The following is a 16,240-nucleotide window of genomic DNA, read 5'->3' as shown; positions in this document are numbered from 1 at the left end:
TTAAAGTAGAACATTTTCAAATACAGAACTACATTATTTTGCGACGTATCACTGTCCCTAGTGAGAAATAGTTGCCTGGATTCGAGGAATTCTATTTGAAAATTCTAGCTATAGTCTATGTAATATATCCTGGCGACTTCGGAACTATTCTTTATGCTGTTCAACGAATGGGATCGGCTGCTCTGGCTGAGCACCGACCTCTCCATTGAAGACTTCCACTTGGATGCGGGGACCGACGAAATTCTTGCGTCCATCTACAATCCACTGGATGGTGGAAATGACGAAGACAATACCAAATGCCGCAACACAGTAATCTGTCATATCACATTAGCTTCATACTTTGGCACGACAAAAAGGGAGAGCCAACTAACTCATGTTGCTACCAGTGGCAGGCAATTCAGGGGGGAAGAGAAAAAGGATAGTAGTCAGGGAAATGTACGCCAATGATACCTGAGAAATTATGAGTCAGTAAATAATCATTTTAATAAAGTCGCAGTGGGGGAGATCACATACGATGTTGAGGGTCCAGCCAACGATTTCTGGCAGTTTGAATGAACGCTCGGGTAGCATTCTCCTTCCTCGGCAGCAGTTCACTACAATTGGCATTCCGTATGAAACATCGAGCAGCACCACCGATGCTGAGATAATGGCATTGAAAGCGCTAGGGGATGTTAGCATTATCCAGGGTAAAGTGTTGTGCTTATTCTTACCTGGTTGATCCCAAGAAGATGCAACCGAAGATAGTCACGAGAGCCAGATTGAGATATAGCGAATTCAAAGGAACCTGTAGTTTGGGGTGAACGCGAGAGAAGAATGGGGACGCAGGGAGACCGCCATCACTATAGCTACTGTCAGTACAATATTCACGTTGAAAAGAGGAAGGGCCCATAATAACGTACCGCGCGAAGGCATATATCATACGACTGCTAGTGGTCATAATAGCGGTTGCAGCGAACAGAACGCAGACCAACGGGAAGCTTGAGAAGGTGTCAGTACAATAAGAAAGCGACCGGAGAACAGGAAAGCCTACATCAAGAGACAGATAGCGCCTGCATTGCTTGAGGTGGCATGGTTCAAGATTGCAAGGAGCGGAGTTGCCGCAGACTCAATGATTTTGTTGATATCACCAGCCACAAAGAGCAATACAACAAGGAAAATTGTTCCAGTGACGGTACCGATACCGACACAAGCAATCATGATCTTCGGCCCCTCAATCGAGGGATTGGGGATTTCTGTAGTCTGTTAGCTTCAGGACCATGATCAAGTACAAACTCCTAGAAGTTACCTTCGATCATGTGGGCGACGCCATCGAAGCCAGTAACACCAAGACCACCTTGCAGGAGCTATGAATATGTTAGATATACTCATGAATTCTGACATCAAACGACATACCCCAAGCAACCATGCAACTCCATCAGGCCCTGCAAGAGTCAGTTCAAGAAACATAAGATTACGATGCGGGAAACTTACATCCTGTTGTATTAATGAAATCGGTGAAGACAAATCTGTTCTAAGTCAGTCTTTTCGGTTTTAGGGTCTAATGGATGGTCGACCAGACGTACTTGGCAGAGTTATACTCTGGCGCGGCACATGAAAGTACGGTGATGCAGATGACGGCAAACCCCGTCAAAGACCAGATGACTGTTGGAATTAGTGGAAGATCTCCAACAGCTCAATATAGGATATCTCACAAGCGCCTTTGGTAACATAAGGCAGAAGGTTGTTCATAAAGGCGTTGACGAGGAAGGCAACAATATTGTAGCCGATATAGATCAGGAATTGGTGCCAGCGCTCGGCGGTATAGCTCTATGACAAAAGTCAGTCAAAAGCATCAAATAATGGATCCTGGAATAACTTACCGGGTTCATGAGAGAAATTACACCCAGAATGAGCTGACTGCCTAAGAGGCCACCGGTTGCGACCAGCGCAACCCAGCCAGAGCAGTTGACCCAGCCCGTAATCCAAGAAAGAATTGGCATCCACTTTCCCCATGCAGTCACAGCGACCCAATGATATTGCCCTCCAGCAGTGGGGTATGCAGAGAGGAACTCGGCTAGGGAGGTTGCCATACACAAATTACAGATTCCTGCAGTAACAAGACCTAGGACTCATATCAGCTCTAGACTTTGAGAAAGGGACAGAGAGCCCAGCGAATACATACCCCAGACAATACTTGTACTACCTCCTGAGGGCAAACTGAGGGACAAACTTGCCGACAAAGCGGTCCATGACTATTCAATGTCAATTGTTGATTCCAATGAGATTTGGGTATACCGGTCGCATCACGTACATTTAGAATGGCAAAAGCCAGACCCAGCATCGAACTTCAAAAACGAATAGGTTAGCACAATCCAGGAATGGTCAATTGTAGCACATACATTAAGGAGAAGTTTCGCTTCAATTCAGACTTATGGCCCATCTGGGCCAGCTGAGCTTCATCACTATTGTATTCTTCTTTGTCCATGATTGCTATGTCAGGCAAAGGATGAAAAGAGAAAGGTCGGATGAGGAGAACTAGACATCTTAAACAGGCTCGGAAGAAACACCATGACGACAGATTATCCCAATATTCTCTTCATGGCCACGCGGGGGGGAAGTACGGAGAAGTGTTATGTAAATAATTTGGGGTATAGAAGACTAGAAGCGATAACCAGTTGTGACTGTGAATGGTTCAGGGGACCGAGAGCGGCGATTTCAGCCAGTCACAATCTTTTGAGCTACAAAGATCATCGTTTTATTGGCCCTTTTCAAGGTCGGATAAGTCACTGACCGATGATCCATCCATGGATGTCTTCCGCCGGCAGCCCCAGAGCTTATGCCTTCTTTGTCTTATCATTGGTCAATTCTGTACCCTGACGACCCACATAGTATGCGGGGGGAAATGTAACTTTGGAGGGAAATAGACGATCTTTGGAGATAAAATACAAAAAGTCATAGTGATATGCGTGATAAATGAAGATATATTGGTTTTAAGGGCTTGGTCAACACTAGCTTTACTGTAAGCTGGTATGATCTCCCCGTTTCAGTTGAATTGAGCCGAGGTGGGATTTAAGTGTGGAGCAGTGGGCCGCAAGCCTTCCCTATCTCTAGAGACAAATACTCCTATGTAAAGATATCTCTCCGGAACTTTTGATCTTGTCCATACGTTTATTATCGATACAGAGGTTAAGGGATGAAGCGTTTCGGATTGGACCCTAACCTTATTCTAGTCTGCTCCGTATATTAGTATCTGTATATTACTTTTCAAAATACGTGCCCTAGGTGTATCTCAACTTACCCATAACTAAAAATAACCCTGTCCATATTTGGAAAGGGAAAAGGAAAGAAAAGATAACAAAATAACGAGAATCGAATCCTGAAAGGCTACATAGAAGCCATCGGCCACATATTTTCATTGTCCCTGCGAAGTACAACATACATTGTTCCCCTCACGTTTCTTCTCCCAAATCACAACTTGACATGTGTGGAAATTCAAATTCTCAAATATCTGACCTGCGGGTTGTGACTTGTTTCAACGAATACAGCTGAACCACCCCCTTTGACCTACCGTTCCTCCTCCAGCTCCCATGTCCATCCTAGCCGAACGTCTTAGAGACAATGGTTATCATCACGTCCCCTGTCCAGGGCAAGAGAGCCACCTATGGCGCCTCATTCTCAGACTCAGCACACAACAGGGTCCAACTCCCAGCGCACTCAGTTCGAATATGCTCAACCATCTCGGCCTCTGTCCGCACACGGAAGGCACGATGGTAGAACGCAAGCCCTCGCTCAAACACATCGAGTTCGGGGTCAATGCCCATACTCTGCACATGGCTCTTGTCCATGCCTTTGATCTTGCTGATTGTGAGCATGGCAGTGCAACCGCGGCACAACTGAAGGATCTTGCGTGTATTCCCGTTAGGAACAACAGGTACCTGACAGGTAACGTCATGGTGGTAGATATGACTGATTTCCATTCCAACGGTGTCAATTGGACGGAGTCGTTTGAAGTTGGAGGATAAGGAAGCAGCGCGATAAATGTCATTCTCGTTTTCGATCACAAATTCTTCGTCATCAGGAGTGCCATGTTCTTGGGGCTCATCCATACCTGACAATTTGCCTTCTGCAGCACGCTTGATAGCCTTGCGGGTGCCATATAGCTCCAGGGCTCTGGTCAGCGCCACTTTGACAGGAACAACCCAGGCGCTAATATCGTCCAGACCACGGCCATTCAAGCTCATCCTTGGCAGATACATTGTTTGATAGTCAATGACATCAGGTAGGTCAAGGCCGAAAATCAAGGCTGCCTGCTCCACAGGGAGGCACCAGTATGCATGGTTGTCGTGCATGCATGCATGGCAGATACGTTCCATCGTAGGAAGGTAGAGTTGGACGCACAAGTTACCGCATACCACGCAGTTTTCACGGCGAATTGCGTCTTTGAGGTCAGCAATGGCCCAAGTCTTATGGATCTGGGTCTGTTTGAGAATCTTCGGCAGGCCGGGAGCCCATCGCCGGAGAAATGGTACGGGGCCTTTCCGAACAAAGTTATTGGCAGTGCGGTTGACATATGAGAGTCGGATAGCGCTGGGCATGTCCAACATGTTGAAAATCATGTCCACGAGTTCGTTGGGGAGACAGCTCAAATTTCCCAAGCCCTTCGTACCCTCCTCCTGGAATATGGGGGCCTCTGGCATATCTCCCTCCTCATAATCAAGGTTTCCATCTCGAACGGTACGGGGATTCTTGGCAAGTATTCCTAGCAGCTTTGCAGGCTCCCAGCTGTTGGCGAGAGCCTGTCCCCTGGACAACTGCTCCGTGTTCAGCGTGAAACGCGTTTTGTTCATTTTGTGGAACAGCGTACAGATCAAGGGAAAAGGTGAAATTGAATGTGTTGGAGAGAAGCAATAAGGGAAGCCTCTGGAGACACGCGCAGTCAGATGGAAGAAACCTATCAGTTCATCTCATGTCAGTGAATGTGAGGTATACACTATGTGAATAATAACAAACCTCTGGTTGGAAAGGATGAAGAGTGGATGGGAAGGGATGAGGAGAAGAAGAGACAAGAAATAACGAGAAGAAGTGACAAAAAGAGACACATAACACCGTCCCTTCCCCCTCAAAACGAAGTGGAAATTACACTGCCATAACAGACGAAATGACAGTAGGAAGCAAGATCTTATGTTTATTTACGACACGATATATTGTATAGGCTTTAATGAGATCGTAGAGAAGGCCAAACCTGAGATCATGCTATCCCATCGCATATGTGCACTCATTCTAATATTCTCAAGATACATAAGGTGATCGAGTTGCTCTGCGAGTCATAGGCCCCATTATGGAGATTCCTCCTTCCACCCCCGAAAGAGATATATAGAACTTTCGGATGACTTGAAGTTGTCAAGAGAAATGCTGGATGCGTTTATTGCAACATGTTTTTTTTCTCTGAATATCTGTTGACGCTCTATAAGCTTAAGGAATATATGAAGCATTGGCTAGGGATGCCGAACATTGCCCCGAGACTGTTATAAGGTGAGAGGGGGGATACTATGTACTTCTCCCTCTAAAAGGCGACTGAAGACAAGTCCAAACGAAATTGACTGGTAGTAAGAAATAGGATCTACTTACTACCTAACTCCAACTATAGAAACTTGTGACGTGACAGGGAACAACCTACATACTGTGACGAAGAAAACCTAAATACGATAATACCATGCTAGAAAGGAATGAGTTGAGAGATCTTGGGATTTCGTCCAATCCGACACCACGGCATTAAGCTACGTACACTCTTCGTAAGGATTACGGATGTACAAATGTAGTTATAACAGGGAAAAGAATTAGAAATGTACAGATAAAAGGTATATCAAATCAGCATAGTAGATACAAAGACCGCCTGGTAGGTCAGAAGAATAGTGCCAGCACGTTATATATGTCCGTCCAGACCTTTTCTATTCAACCTCCTCCATAGGCTTCATCAAGTGATCAGTCCGAACGACATAATCATCCTCATCTTCGTCGTCTTTGGCACCAACTGCCATATCCTCATCGTCACCATCAACAGATCCATCAGATTCCACACCAATGCGAGACCCCTTTCCCTTCTTGCTGGAGCTCTTTCCTTTGCCTTTTCTGCTGGTCGTTGACTGGCCACTGGCACTGCGAACAGCGCTGCCTGGCCTCTTATTCAGGCCTTCGATACGACCGTGGATACTACCGGTTAGGTGGCTATCACCGTTAGTTACCGAGCCGCCCAGGTTGAATGCCTCCATTGCCTCTGCGATTGTCTGTGGCGCGGCAGCAGCGGGGTCTTGCTTTGACTTGTCCACTGCTTCGAAGGTTTGGCGAATGCGCTCGAAGTGTTCGAGTTCCTTGGCACTACGAGGGGTCAGTATCACGTATCACGGTATGTCACCAAGAGAAGGAGACAATAGGTAGGGTAGGGTGAGCAGAGCGGACATACCTAACACTTGGCACAAGCTCCCCTTGAGCAGACAGGAAATCCTCCTCGGTTACGGTCACATTCACATCCTCCTTAGTGGCGAGGTGATCAAAGAACCAAGCAGTGCTGACGGGACCATTTGGCAGAGTCTTGATCTTGTCGTCCACAGCAGTGGCCTTTCGAGTGATAGCTTTAAGCATGGCATCAGAGCAGAGTGCATACAGATCAGCACCGGTATAAGTCAAGGGAAGCTGCTCCGCAACGCGATCAAGCGAGACATCAGGGTTGAGAGCGAACTTGCGCGTCAGAGCCTCAAGGATAGTCGCCTGTTTCCTATGTGTATCTGACACGCCCAGGTAGAGCATCTTGTCGAAGCGACCAGGGCGGAGAAGTGCAGTGTCAAGCAGATCAGGACGGTTAGTCGCACCAATAACAAAAACTCCACCGCTGTTCTCCTCGCCACCGTTCATTCCATCCAACTCTGCGAGCAGTTGACTAACGATACGGTCCATAACACCACCGCTGTCTCCCTGGTTACCACGCTTGGGCGCAACAGAATCCAGTTCATCGAAAAACACAACACAGGGACGAGCATCCCGAGCGCGTTGGAATACCCGGCGCACGTTTGCCTCGGATTCACCAATGTACATATTAAGCAGTTCAGGACCCTTAACGGAGAAGAAGTTGAGAGAGAACTCAGTGGCAATGGCTTTGGCAAGCAGGGTCTTTCCGGTTCCGGGTGGGCCATAGAACAAGATACCACTGCGCTTCTTCATGCCCTTGGCGAAAAGCTCGGGCCGTTCGAGTGGCAGCTGAATCGTCTCGACCAAGGCATCCTTAACATTAGTCAATCCACCAACATCATCCCAGCCAACGTTTGGAATCTTAGGTGCACCGATCGAATCAGCAAAGTTTTTCCGCGCAGCTTCTACAGCAGTGTCAAAGTCCGCCTTGGTAACACCTCGTGCACCGTCACCTCCTGCCAACAGGACGTCTCTGACAAAGACCTCCGAGCCTGAAAGCTTCTTGCTAGCCTCAGCCAGACTTTCGAGGCGAGCTGTTCTCGCCCCGGCAGCTCGTTCCACGACATCAACCAGATCTCCTGCGACAAGAGCTGCGGTCTTCAGAGCAATGGTACCCAGTTCCACATCCGCAGACAGTCTGATACTTCGCTCTGCGACAGCATTTTGCAGAATGCCTTCGCGCTCTTTCTCCTCCGGGGCACCCATCTCGAACTCATGGGTGATGAGGCCGCGGATACCTTCCGGGATAGTTTCAACATCAGTGGTGGTGGCAATGACAACTCTGGCATCGTTCAATATGTCGGTCATTGCTGTGACAATGCGATCGGCGGTTAAAACCTCGATATGCCTGATCAACAGTGCGGTGCAGTTCGCTCCGCAATGGAAAGCCCGTTCCGCTCGGGCTTTAAGATATGCTTCGGTCTTGACATCGCCACCATTCGCGCCGCCTTCTGTGAGGATGTCATATGCATCGATTGGGAATGTGTGGAGGCCGATATCTGAGCACGCTCGAGTTGCGACGGTTGCCTTGCCGATATGTCTTTGCTGAGATCTGAGGAGGATAAAGACTGGCTTCATTCCTAGCTGAATAGCCCGCGGGCTTGTAGCAGCAGACATTAAATCACGAATTCGCTGCTGCAATGATGGGATAAAGGACTGAGGTGGTTCCGCAACAATGCCATGGGGCATTGGGGTATCATGGACGCTCTTCGGGATCGTCTTGACGCCCAGCCAATACTCCCACCCGTTGTCCAAAACGCCGGGAACTCGGCTCACATCGCTTCCGGCCTGTACCATACGCGTGGTAGCCGGGTCAAGTACAGCGACTCCGCCCCACTGATCTTCGCCTGTCTCCTCCAGCTCCTCTACAGTAGTCGGGGCTACCTGCCCGACACGGAACCAAGCGACGCCGATTTTACGAGCTCCAGCAGTATTTCCATTGACACCCTGGCCCAGCCGGATAGTGATGTCTTCCTCTTGGCTGGCACTGTCACCGCCAGCGGTGCCAGAGAACACCGCTCTGCCGAGTCCTTCGTCCACGCTAATTCCGACCAAATCACCACTTTTAAGGATACGCCGGCGTGACTCAAAGTACTGCTTTAGTCCTGCAAACAGCGCTGGTTGAAGGGCCCGATCCATTGAGAGAGGAGTGGAAACCTTTAGCAGTGTGACCTCTTTCGCCAAAGGTGGGTTTTTAGCAGCAGTGTTCTTCATGTGATGCAAGATGCCAGGTTTGGAAGAGCCATTAGGAGTAGCGAAAGTCATGGGGGAAATCCGCAGGTACTTGGGATTTTCAATGTTACCAAGAAGCAACGGGGGAACGAAAACTGAAGGGGTCAAGCGGGTGGGTTGACGTTGTGAAATACTAGACCGGCGTTCACCTGAATGATTAATGGCATACCGCGGCTTGGAGGACGGAAGACCCGACAGACCAAAAATCTTAACTGGGCGCCAATCGCCTGAGTCGTCAGGGGAGTCGTTGAAACTTCCAAATTTGAGCGAGGCGAACATGTTCAGCTGGGGCTCCTCGGTGGCTTCAATTCTGACCCAATCGCCAGAGAAGCATCCGATCTTGGCGAGGGTGCTGATATCTACGAAGACAAAGGAGTCGACGTCTTCATCGTCGCGAGGTCGAGGGTGCAGAACCTCATTTGGAACTTGCTGCAGAAGACCTTCCACCTTGAAGGTCTTGCCTCCGCCACGCCCAGGGCGCATGGTTGTTGATGTGAAGTTCGATGCCACAGACCCGGGGGTATGAATTCCATCCGACCGTCGCCCTCCGGCTCTTGGGGTTGCCGAAGTCAAGGAAGACATCACCCCTGACGGTGGCTGTGGCAATTCAGGCGCACTAAGAGAAATCATATCTTCTAGAGAGTCATCCGAGGAGTCACTCATGGATCCGACTGAGCCCTCTGTTTCAGACTCCTCAGCAGCTGATGTGACCTCCATTTCTGTCCCACTTTCACCGGGTTTATCCTCGGCTGCAGAATAAAATTGTTCGTTGGAAGTGTCGTCAGCTTCGTCCTCGGCTACTTGCTTCAGAAGCGCAGATCTCGAGGGCACAGTCTGTTGTGCGCGGAGTCCTTGAGGGCGAGCCTGGACAAGCACAATCTTTGTCGTCGGCATCAGCAAGCCTTGTGAAACGGGCTCGCAGAATGAGATCCGCGCAGGGGGTGGTGGCGCATGAGTTATGGGATGGGTAGGGAGCGGAAGAGGCAGCACCTCTCCGGTATGTACAATGCGCTGAGCTCCCAATGCTTCACGAACCGCTGCAGTGAGGCGTTGTTCGGCATCGGCTGCAGCTCTTTTCGAATACTTCTTGGCTTCTGCCGACTTCCCCGCCTTCCCCCAGAGTCCATTCGGCCCCTGCGCATTCGTGAATCCACCGCCAAATTTGCTCTGGATATCATCATGATTGCGTAGGAGATGTCTCTCAACGGTCACAAAGATTGTATCGAGATGAATCGGGGCGACATCCAGGATCCGAATCTCTATGGAACGGTGTGCCTGGAGGGAGTTGCGTGACGAGTCAACTTTCCCTAAGGCCTGGAGGAAAGGCTGGAGCGAGTCTGCTGATTCAGGAAACAAAACAGTCGAGTGTGACATTGGAACTGGCGATCTCTCTGTGGGCTGGATGCGCACTGGGAGTATCGTCCAGGCCTGATCTTCCACAGAAGTATAAGTCGGCGTATGCGGGGCAATTGCAACATAAAGCACTCCATCGTCGGAAGTTGTGACATCTAGTCAGAAAAAGACAGGTCAGTCAGCCTTCTTAATAAGTACAGCCAAAGGGCCTTCACACTCACCTTGGAGAGCCTGTTGCTGGAAGAGGTCATTCGCGAGATCCTCGGATAATATGCCGATCTTCCCACGCAACTGGGGATCCAGTGCTAAACGTGCTGTAATGGGGGATTTGTTCAATCGCCGCTTTCCAGCTCTTCTTCTCCGCTGTCGAGGCTGCTGGGGGCTCTGCCCGTACTGTTCAAAGTCCATGGGTGTGTTATCTTGTTGGGTTGCCGTCGGCAAACGAAGCGCGCGAGATAGAGGATGTAACCGGAATGCAATCACCAAATCATCCGTTTAACAATCACCCATGAGAATATGTACAGAATCCCGCGACAAATTCAGCGAATTACTGAGGAGAGAAGACGAGGTTCGCCGGATCCAGAATCCGGGGGAAATCAACACGCGGGCATCTCGGCACCGCCCACCGTTCTGCCATATCCCGAAGCCGAGGTCCAATCGGCCGGGGAGTACAGAGTACTTCGTATGAATAGTAGAATGAAATAGAGAGGATACATATATAGTACATTCTAGCTCTGCAATTTTCTTAAATTAACAAGTTTGCCTAAAAAGTACTCAAGAGTGTATTGCTCTCCGATCTCTATCGCAAGCGTGCTCTTAACACAATTGACCGTTGTCTGCTTGTGATAGTAAAACGAAGCTTGAAAAACTCCAGGGCTTCCCTCTAAATAGCTGACATCATTTGGGGATCCAATTGATTCCTGGGGTCTTAATCAATATGAACAAAAACGGATGAGCTTATATTCAAAGAGTTTATTTATATATATTTTGGCAAAACCAGTCCCTTGCCTAGAGATATATATTTGTCAACTCTCACTATGGTCAAGGCAGATTCATTCTTACTAGATCTTCCCGTAGATGCTGTTGGATATTTAGGAGACACGAGAAAACTGTTAGGCAGTTGCATTTTGAGGGAATAATATCGCAGCCTGGAATAGTCAGGTTGATGACGGATGGAGCCAAAAATGATGTCCACGGATAGATAAGATACATTTCGGCGATAAAAATGCTGTTGGCTGATCGCTTTCTCCGGATGATTCGCCAGGGGTATAGACTTCCATACCAATTCTATGGTCTGGGGCGTGGTAGAGCCTCAGCTATAATGTACAGAGTAATGTAATTATGGATGTGGTTGGCATCCATGTCCATATATACTATTAGATTTTAATTCGGTTGGCGTTGGTGGTTGTAGATATGACCATCAATTCTATGTACTCAGTACGGAGTACGGTGTTGCAAGAATTAGACGCAACAAGAGGCTTAAGTATCGTACAACATACAGAGTACCTTGGAAGACTGGTCCTTTTTGATGGACAAGTGGGCTGTGCATCGAGGAAGAGGAGTCAGACGGGGGCGGAGCCGAGGGGTGAATGCCACTTGGCACCATATGAGCAGAACGTGTTTTCGTCCGACAAACGCAAGCTGAGAACCAACTTAACTAGACCGGTCACAAACGGTGATAGGAGGCTCAAGTGCATGCAGCTCGTATTCGGCACGAAATCATCCAGTTATTATGGTCATTACGGAGTCCACGGGTAGTAACATTATTAATGGTACTCAGGTGCCCAGGTCCAGCTTACAAATGGTTTTGGTTGGACCGTTTGGTTAATTGGGGTACTGGGGGCCATGCCAATAAGGCCCTGATTTTCGCTATGACATGACCCTAGTAATAAGTGAAGTAGGCATAAAAATTAAATAGACGACATTCGAGCAGATATTTCTCTCTTGAGATAAAAAAAAAAAATGTTGCCTGCGGAGGTGAGGCTCTTTTAGACCAAAATTCCAAGGTTCTGGATTTCCATTTTAAGAATTCAGTGGAACTAGTGGAGAAACGGTACGATACCCGCTGAGGGCCACGCGGGAACCACCTACAAGGCGGGACTATTTAATTACCGTTATTTGTTTACCATACAATTACCTTTCATGGCCAATCACATACCGGAGAATGTGCTCAGCCATCGCAATCTATACCATTTTCGTGTTAGCGTCTTCGTCTATCAGGCAGACATCCAACACGCCATGAGCCTCTCTCTGCTTTCTCTTCCTTGATCCGCTTATTCCCCCCATCATCTGTGTTCGGGTTTACTCTTCATTTTCAATTCTCGCTGCCTTCACTCTAAGGATCTCATAGATTTCGTATTTAGTGGGGCTCACCGCTTGGAAAACCACCCCCCAAAATCTTGGACGTTATATCTCATCGGAATCCCAGCACTTAAAATCCGGGGAATTCATCCTGTCTTCGGATATCGATATCGTTGATAAAAAGCTATTTCTGCTGGTGTTCTTGATCCTCTCTGCCCCGAACCTCGCTTTGGAGTCTGCCGACCCCCGCGACACTTTGGATTAGGAGTGCATGTTCATCTAGAGACTATCAGACGCTATCGTGATATATCTCCAGAGTCCCATCTCGGTTCAAGTCTGTCCATTTTAATCATTCTTGGTCGACATCCAAGAGAAGTGGTCCTGTTATATACCAACGGAGATAATCCACATCAAATCGGGGCTTGCATCTCTGACTCGACTGTACGTCACTTCTCGAATCATCTGGACAACTTTCCGGTGAGTCATGCGATGGGCCAATCAGCCGCAATCCACTGTTCCTTTCCTGTCCGAAATATATGCTAAATCAATCTTGGTTGATACAGTTCGCCCAATAATGTCTGCCATCCAGACTGAGCCATCGCGGGTGCACCCGCGCCGTCGGCCCGTCTTAAACACTGCCCTTCCCACCCTGTCAAACGACTCCCCTGACTCTAAGATGCCTTTGAAGAAAGGAGAGACTTTCCATACTCCCACTTCTCCACCATCGAGTGACCGCGACCCTGTCTTGAACATCCGCTCCCTACCTCATCGCTCGGCCACTTCGTTGGAAGCAATCACTGCTGCTGAAGAGCGCATGACTTCTATCCTAGACCGTCTTACTCTGGAACCTACTGAAGACCAGAGCTTGGAGGTCGTCGGTGAGAGTCCTTTGGAGGGTGGGTTAGTTCGCAGTAACTCAAAGTCTATGTCTAACTCCCCGCGTTCCTCAAATGAAGAGGGTCGCAGCATTCCCATACCACTAGACGAGAAAAAGGCCCAACAGCATAGCCACGAGTCCGATAGTGGACTTGGAACCTCTGTCAGTAGCGAAGAGGGGCTCGCAGACTCGCAAAATAAAGGTGGGTGTCACATGCAAAAATGCATTGTCTTTGCTCCTTATTGTTCCCTATTGAGTGCTAACAATGAATAGTGAATGATGGTATTCATGACAAACAATCTGCTATTACAAGCTCTATCTCAGCTTTTGATACTGGTTCGTCACCAAAACGTCAATTGGGCCGAGCTGCCTGTAAACAGATTGAACGTTTTGTGCTTGTTCCTATTTTGAAAGAACCCCGCTTGAAACCATTCCACCCTTTGGTCCGAAGTGTCCCCCAGCGCATTATCAATAAACAGATTGTTTGTTTGCGTGACCTCGAGAAAACCCTATTGTGGTTGGCGCCGGTAAGTCAATGCATTGTTTTATTCAATGGGTTTATGGAGTTACGGTTTAAGCTTATTCTTTTTTTTCTTATTTAAAGAACTCTGCCACTTCTCGGAATTCTTATCTCAACTTTTGCGAGTTCACAATCCAGTGCTTGCATACGTCGACTTCGCATCTCAACGATCGTGATCAAAGACTACCAGCCGATCGACCTTACACTAACGGATACTTCCTTGACCTTGTCTCACAGGTCCGACGATACGCAGCAATGGTTCGTGCCGAACGCGAGCGAGTCCAGGCGACTCAGGGCTCCGAGTCCAACAAGGAGTCTATAACTCTGATGTATGTGTTATCCCGTTTGGTTTAGACACGGAAACCTAACCAAGTCCAAGTAGCACCGAGAAGGCTACCCTTGAAGGTGGTCTATCCAAGAATGGGAAGCCTGCTGAACTTGTAGTTATGCAAGATGGAAAGCCAATCTCTATGGCCACAGGAAAGCCCTACGAGGCGGATGTTTCTGGTGCTCCTAAGCGCACTATTACCCTTGACGATGCGGTCGATGAGGGCGTTGAGCGCTCTATGGCCCGCCGCAAGAAGGATGCTCCTCCCATGAATATCAACCAAAAGTGCGCCGACTGCGACAAGGTCTTCAAGCGCCCCTGTGATCTGACGTAAGTTGTCCTATTCATTGAATCGAAGTATTAGAATGGGAATTCTAATCCGTTCACAGGAAGCATGAAAAGACACACACTCGTCCCTGGAAGTGCGAGTTCTCTGACTGCAATTACCACACCAAAGGTTGGCCTACCGAGAAAGAACGTGATCGTCACATGAACGACAGACATTCAGACAAGCCTACCCTCTTCAAATGCCAATTCCACAAATGCCCCTATGCTTCAAAGCGAGCCAGCAACTGCAAGCAGCACATGGAAAAATCCCATGGATGGGTTTACGTTCGATCCAAGAACAACGGCCGCAATGGCAGTAAGCGAGGCTCTTCTGCGCAGGCCACTCCTCAGACTCCCAGTGTGTCTACTCCTGCTTCGAAGACGACCGATTTTGCGTCTCCAATTCCTGGCCCCAGCCCTTCCCCCAGCGACCAGGCCTACAACTGGCCTGAGAATCCCCAATTTAACTTTGCCGACCCTCCTCCGCTTGCTCATGGGGAGGATTTCCCCCTATTCGGAGAAACATCGCCTTATCTGATGACCGATGTGAACTCTTTCCCCACTTCGGTGAACCTGAGCGGCTTCCAAAGTCAATTTGAAGCCGGTGACCCGAACGGCTTGATTCCGGCCCTCGAAGTGCACCGACAGTCCATGAACTCCATGTCTATCCCATCAGCTGAATCGGTTCCCGACCTGATGGGACCTGTGTCATTTGATGGATCTCCACTCACCGGGACTGAAAGCATCAACTTTGACCTGGATTGGAGCAACCTGGACTACCCAACCAACGAGGACTACACTGCGATGGCCGCGCAGCTCCCCCATGGTCCTTCCCTTGAGGTGTTGAAGGGTTATTCGAATGATTACGAGCAAATGAGCCTCAACCAGTGTTCCTACGATGTCTCTGGAAAGCCCTCTGGCCTCTCTCCTGGTGCGCAGGGCAATGCCATGTTGTACTCCCCGGACTCTTGTAACGTCGGCGACACTCTTTCTGAGCGCTACGAATACGGACTGCAGGCTCAAGCGCGTAACGACTTCACGCTTTACAACCAGAGCGCTCAGATGGGTAGTGGCCCTCAGCCCATGATGCACACTCCTAGCGACCACTCAGCTCAGTACCACCAGGCTCAGCAACAAATGTTCCCCTCTATTGAGCAGGAGCGCATTTTGCATGGCCTGCAGCCCTGGAATGGCCAGCAACCCCAGGGACACTACCTCCCTCGCGACATGGAGCTGGAATTCATGAAGTAAGAGGGTGGGATTCCTGGGGGAGCTTTTGCAACACACTCTTCTCAATTCTTCTTTCTCAAGCGAATTTAATGTTCTCAGCGATGGTAATGCAGGTTGTTTTTATTTCTTTGATCTATCTCAATTTATCTACCAAATAGCATGGTTAAAATCTAGTCCTTTTGTTTCTATCATATTGAGTATAGGAGTTTTGTATTCGTCTACATGGTCTTAAGAGGTTTGAACAATAACTAAACAAAATATATCCAAATGAGGGAAACTACATCGCTTAGAATCAATAATAGGAGCATCTGGAACTAACCTTGTAGGCAACAATTTAATCATTCTTGGCGCATTTGATCTACAATATACGTCAAGTCAGATATCATGATAATAACCTTGGAAGATACAATAGAATAGGTTAGGCTGAGCTAAATAAAAAATGGAATAGTAAACAACAGCCTTATATGGCCGGTGACGACATCATTTTCTCTCCCGACTCACACTGCTCCACACTCAGGCCCTCCCATCTTTGTTCCCACATCTTCCACGAAACAGAAGCATCGTGGGTCCAGTACTGAACTGTTTGGCTTTGCCTAGCCCTTGTAGCGCCTTTCTAGGCAGACACGTTCTG

General features: G+C 48.5%; 4 protein-coding genes across 4 annotated transcripts; 1 reads left to right on the top strand and 3 right to left on the bottom strand.

Annotated features, from left to right (window-relative positions):
- Window positions 1-144: 144 nt before the first annotated feature.
- Window positions 145-2,464, bottom strand: PGRI_047190 (GABA permease GabA; the record flags this gene model as incomplete). The annotated part of the gene is made up of 15 exons (XM_040792432.1): window positions 145-314; window positions 372-450; window positions 514-661; window positions 711-839; window positions 900-977; window positions 1,031-1,232; window positions 1,286-1,343; window positions 1,393-1,421; window positions 1,471-1,505; window positions 1,563-1,641; window positions 1,692-1,806; window positions 1,860-2,101; window positions 2,162-2,231; window positions 2,291-2,324; window positions 2,379-2,464. 15 exons carry the CDS (start codon window positions 2,462-2,464, stop codon window positions 145-147), a joined length of 1,554 nt encoding a protein of 517 aa, XP_040644399.1.
- A 1,174-nt stretch (window positions 2,465-3,638) lies between these two features.
- PGRI_047180 (F-box protein) lies at window positions 3,639-4,826 on the bottom strand (the record flags this gene model as incomplete). The annotated part of the gene is made up of 1 exon (XM_040792431.1): window positions 3,639-4,826. The coding sequence occupies one exon, from the start codon at window positions 4,824-4,826 to the stop codon at window positions 3,639-3,641; it is 1,188 nt and encodes a 395-aa protein (XP_040644398.1).
- A 1,101-nt stretch (window positions 4,827-5,927) lies between these two features.
- Window positions 5,928-10,434, bottom strand: pex6 (AAA family ATPase peroxin 6; the record flags this gene model as incomplete). Its single annotated transcript, XM_040792430.1, has 3 exons — window positions 5,928-6,354; window positions 6,440-10,181; window positions 10,248-10,434. The coding sequence occupies 3 exons, from the start codon at window positions 10,432-10,434 to the stop codon at window positions 5,928-5,930; spliced, it is 4,356 nt and encodes a 1,451-aa protein (XP_040644397.1).
- A 2,467-nt stretch (window positions 10,435-12,901) lies between these two features.
- Window positions 12,902-15,630, top strand: ace1 (putative C2H2 transcription factor (Ace1); the record flags this gene model as incomplete). Its single annotated transcript, XM_040792429.1, has 5 exons — window positions 12,902-13,406; window positions 13,478-13,731; window positions 13,809-14,053; window positions 14,104-14,382; window positions 14,442-15,630. 5 exons carry the CDS (start codon window positions 12,902-12,904, stop codon window positions 15,628-15,630), a joined length of 2,472 nt encoding a protein of 823 aa, XP_040644396.1.
- Window positions 15,631-16,240: the final 610 nt, after the last annotated feature.

Source organism: Penicillium griseofulvum, assembly GCF_001561935.1.
Source record: "Penicillium griseofulvum strain PG3 chromosome Unknown contig_84, whole genome shotgun sequence".
In the NCBI taxonomy this organism is placed as follows: Eukaryota; Fungi; Ascomycota; class Eurotiomycetes; order Eurotiales; family Aspergillaceae; genus Penicillium; species Penicillium griseofulvum.
This window is presented reverse-complemented; position numbering and strand designations above follow the sequence as displayed.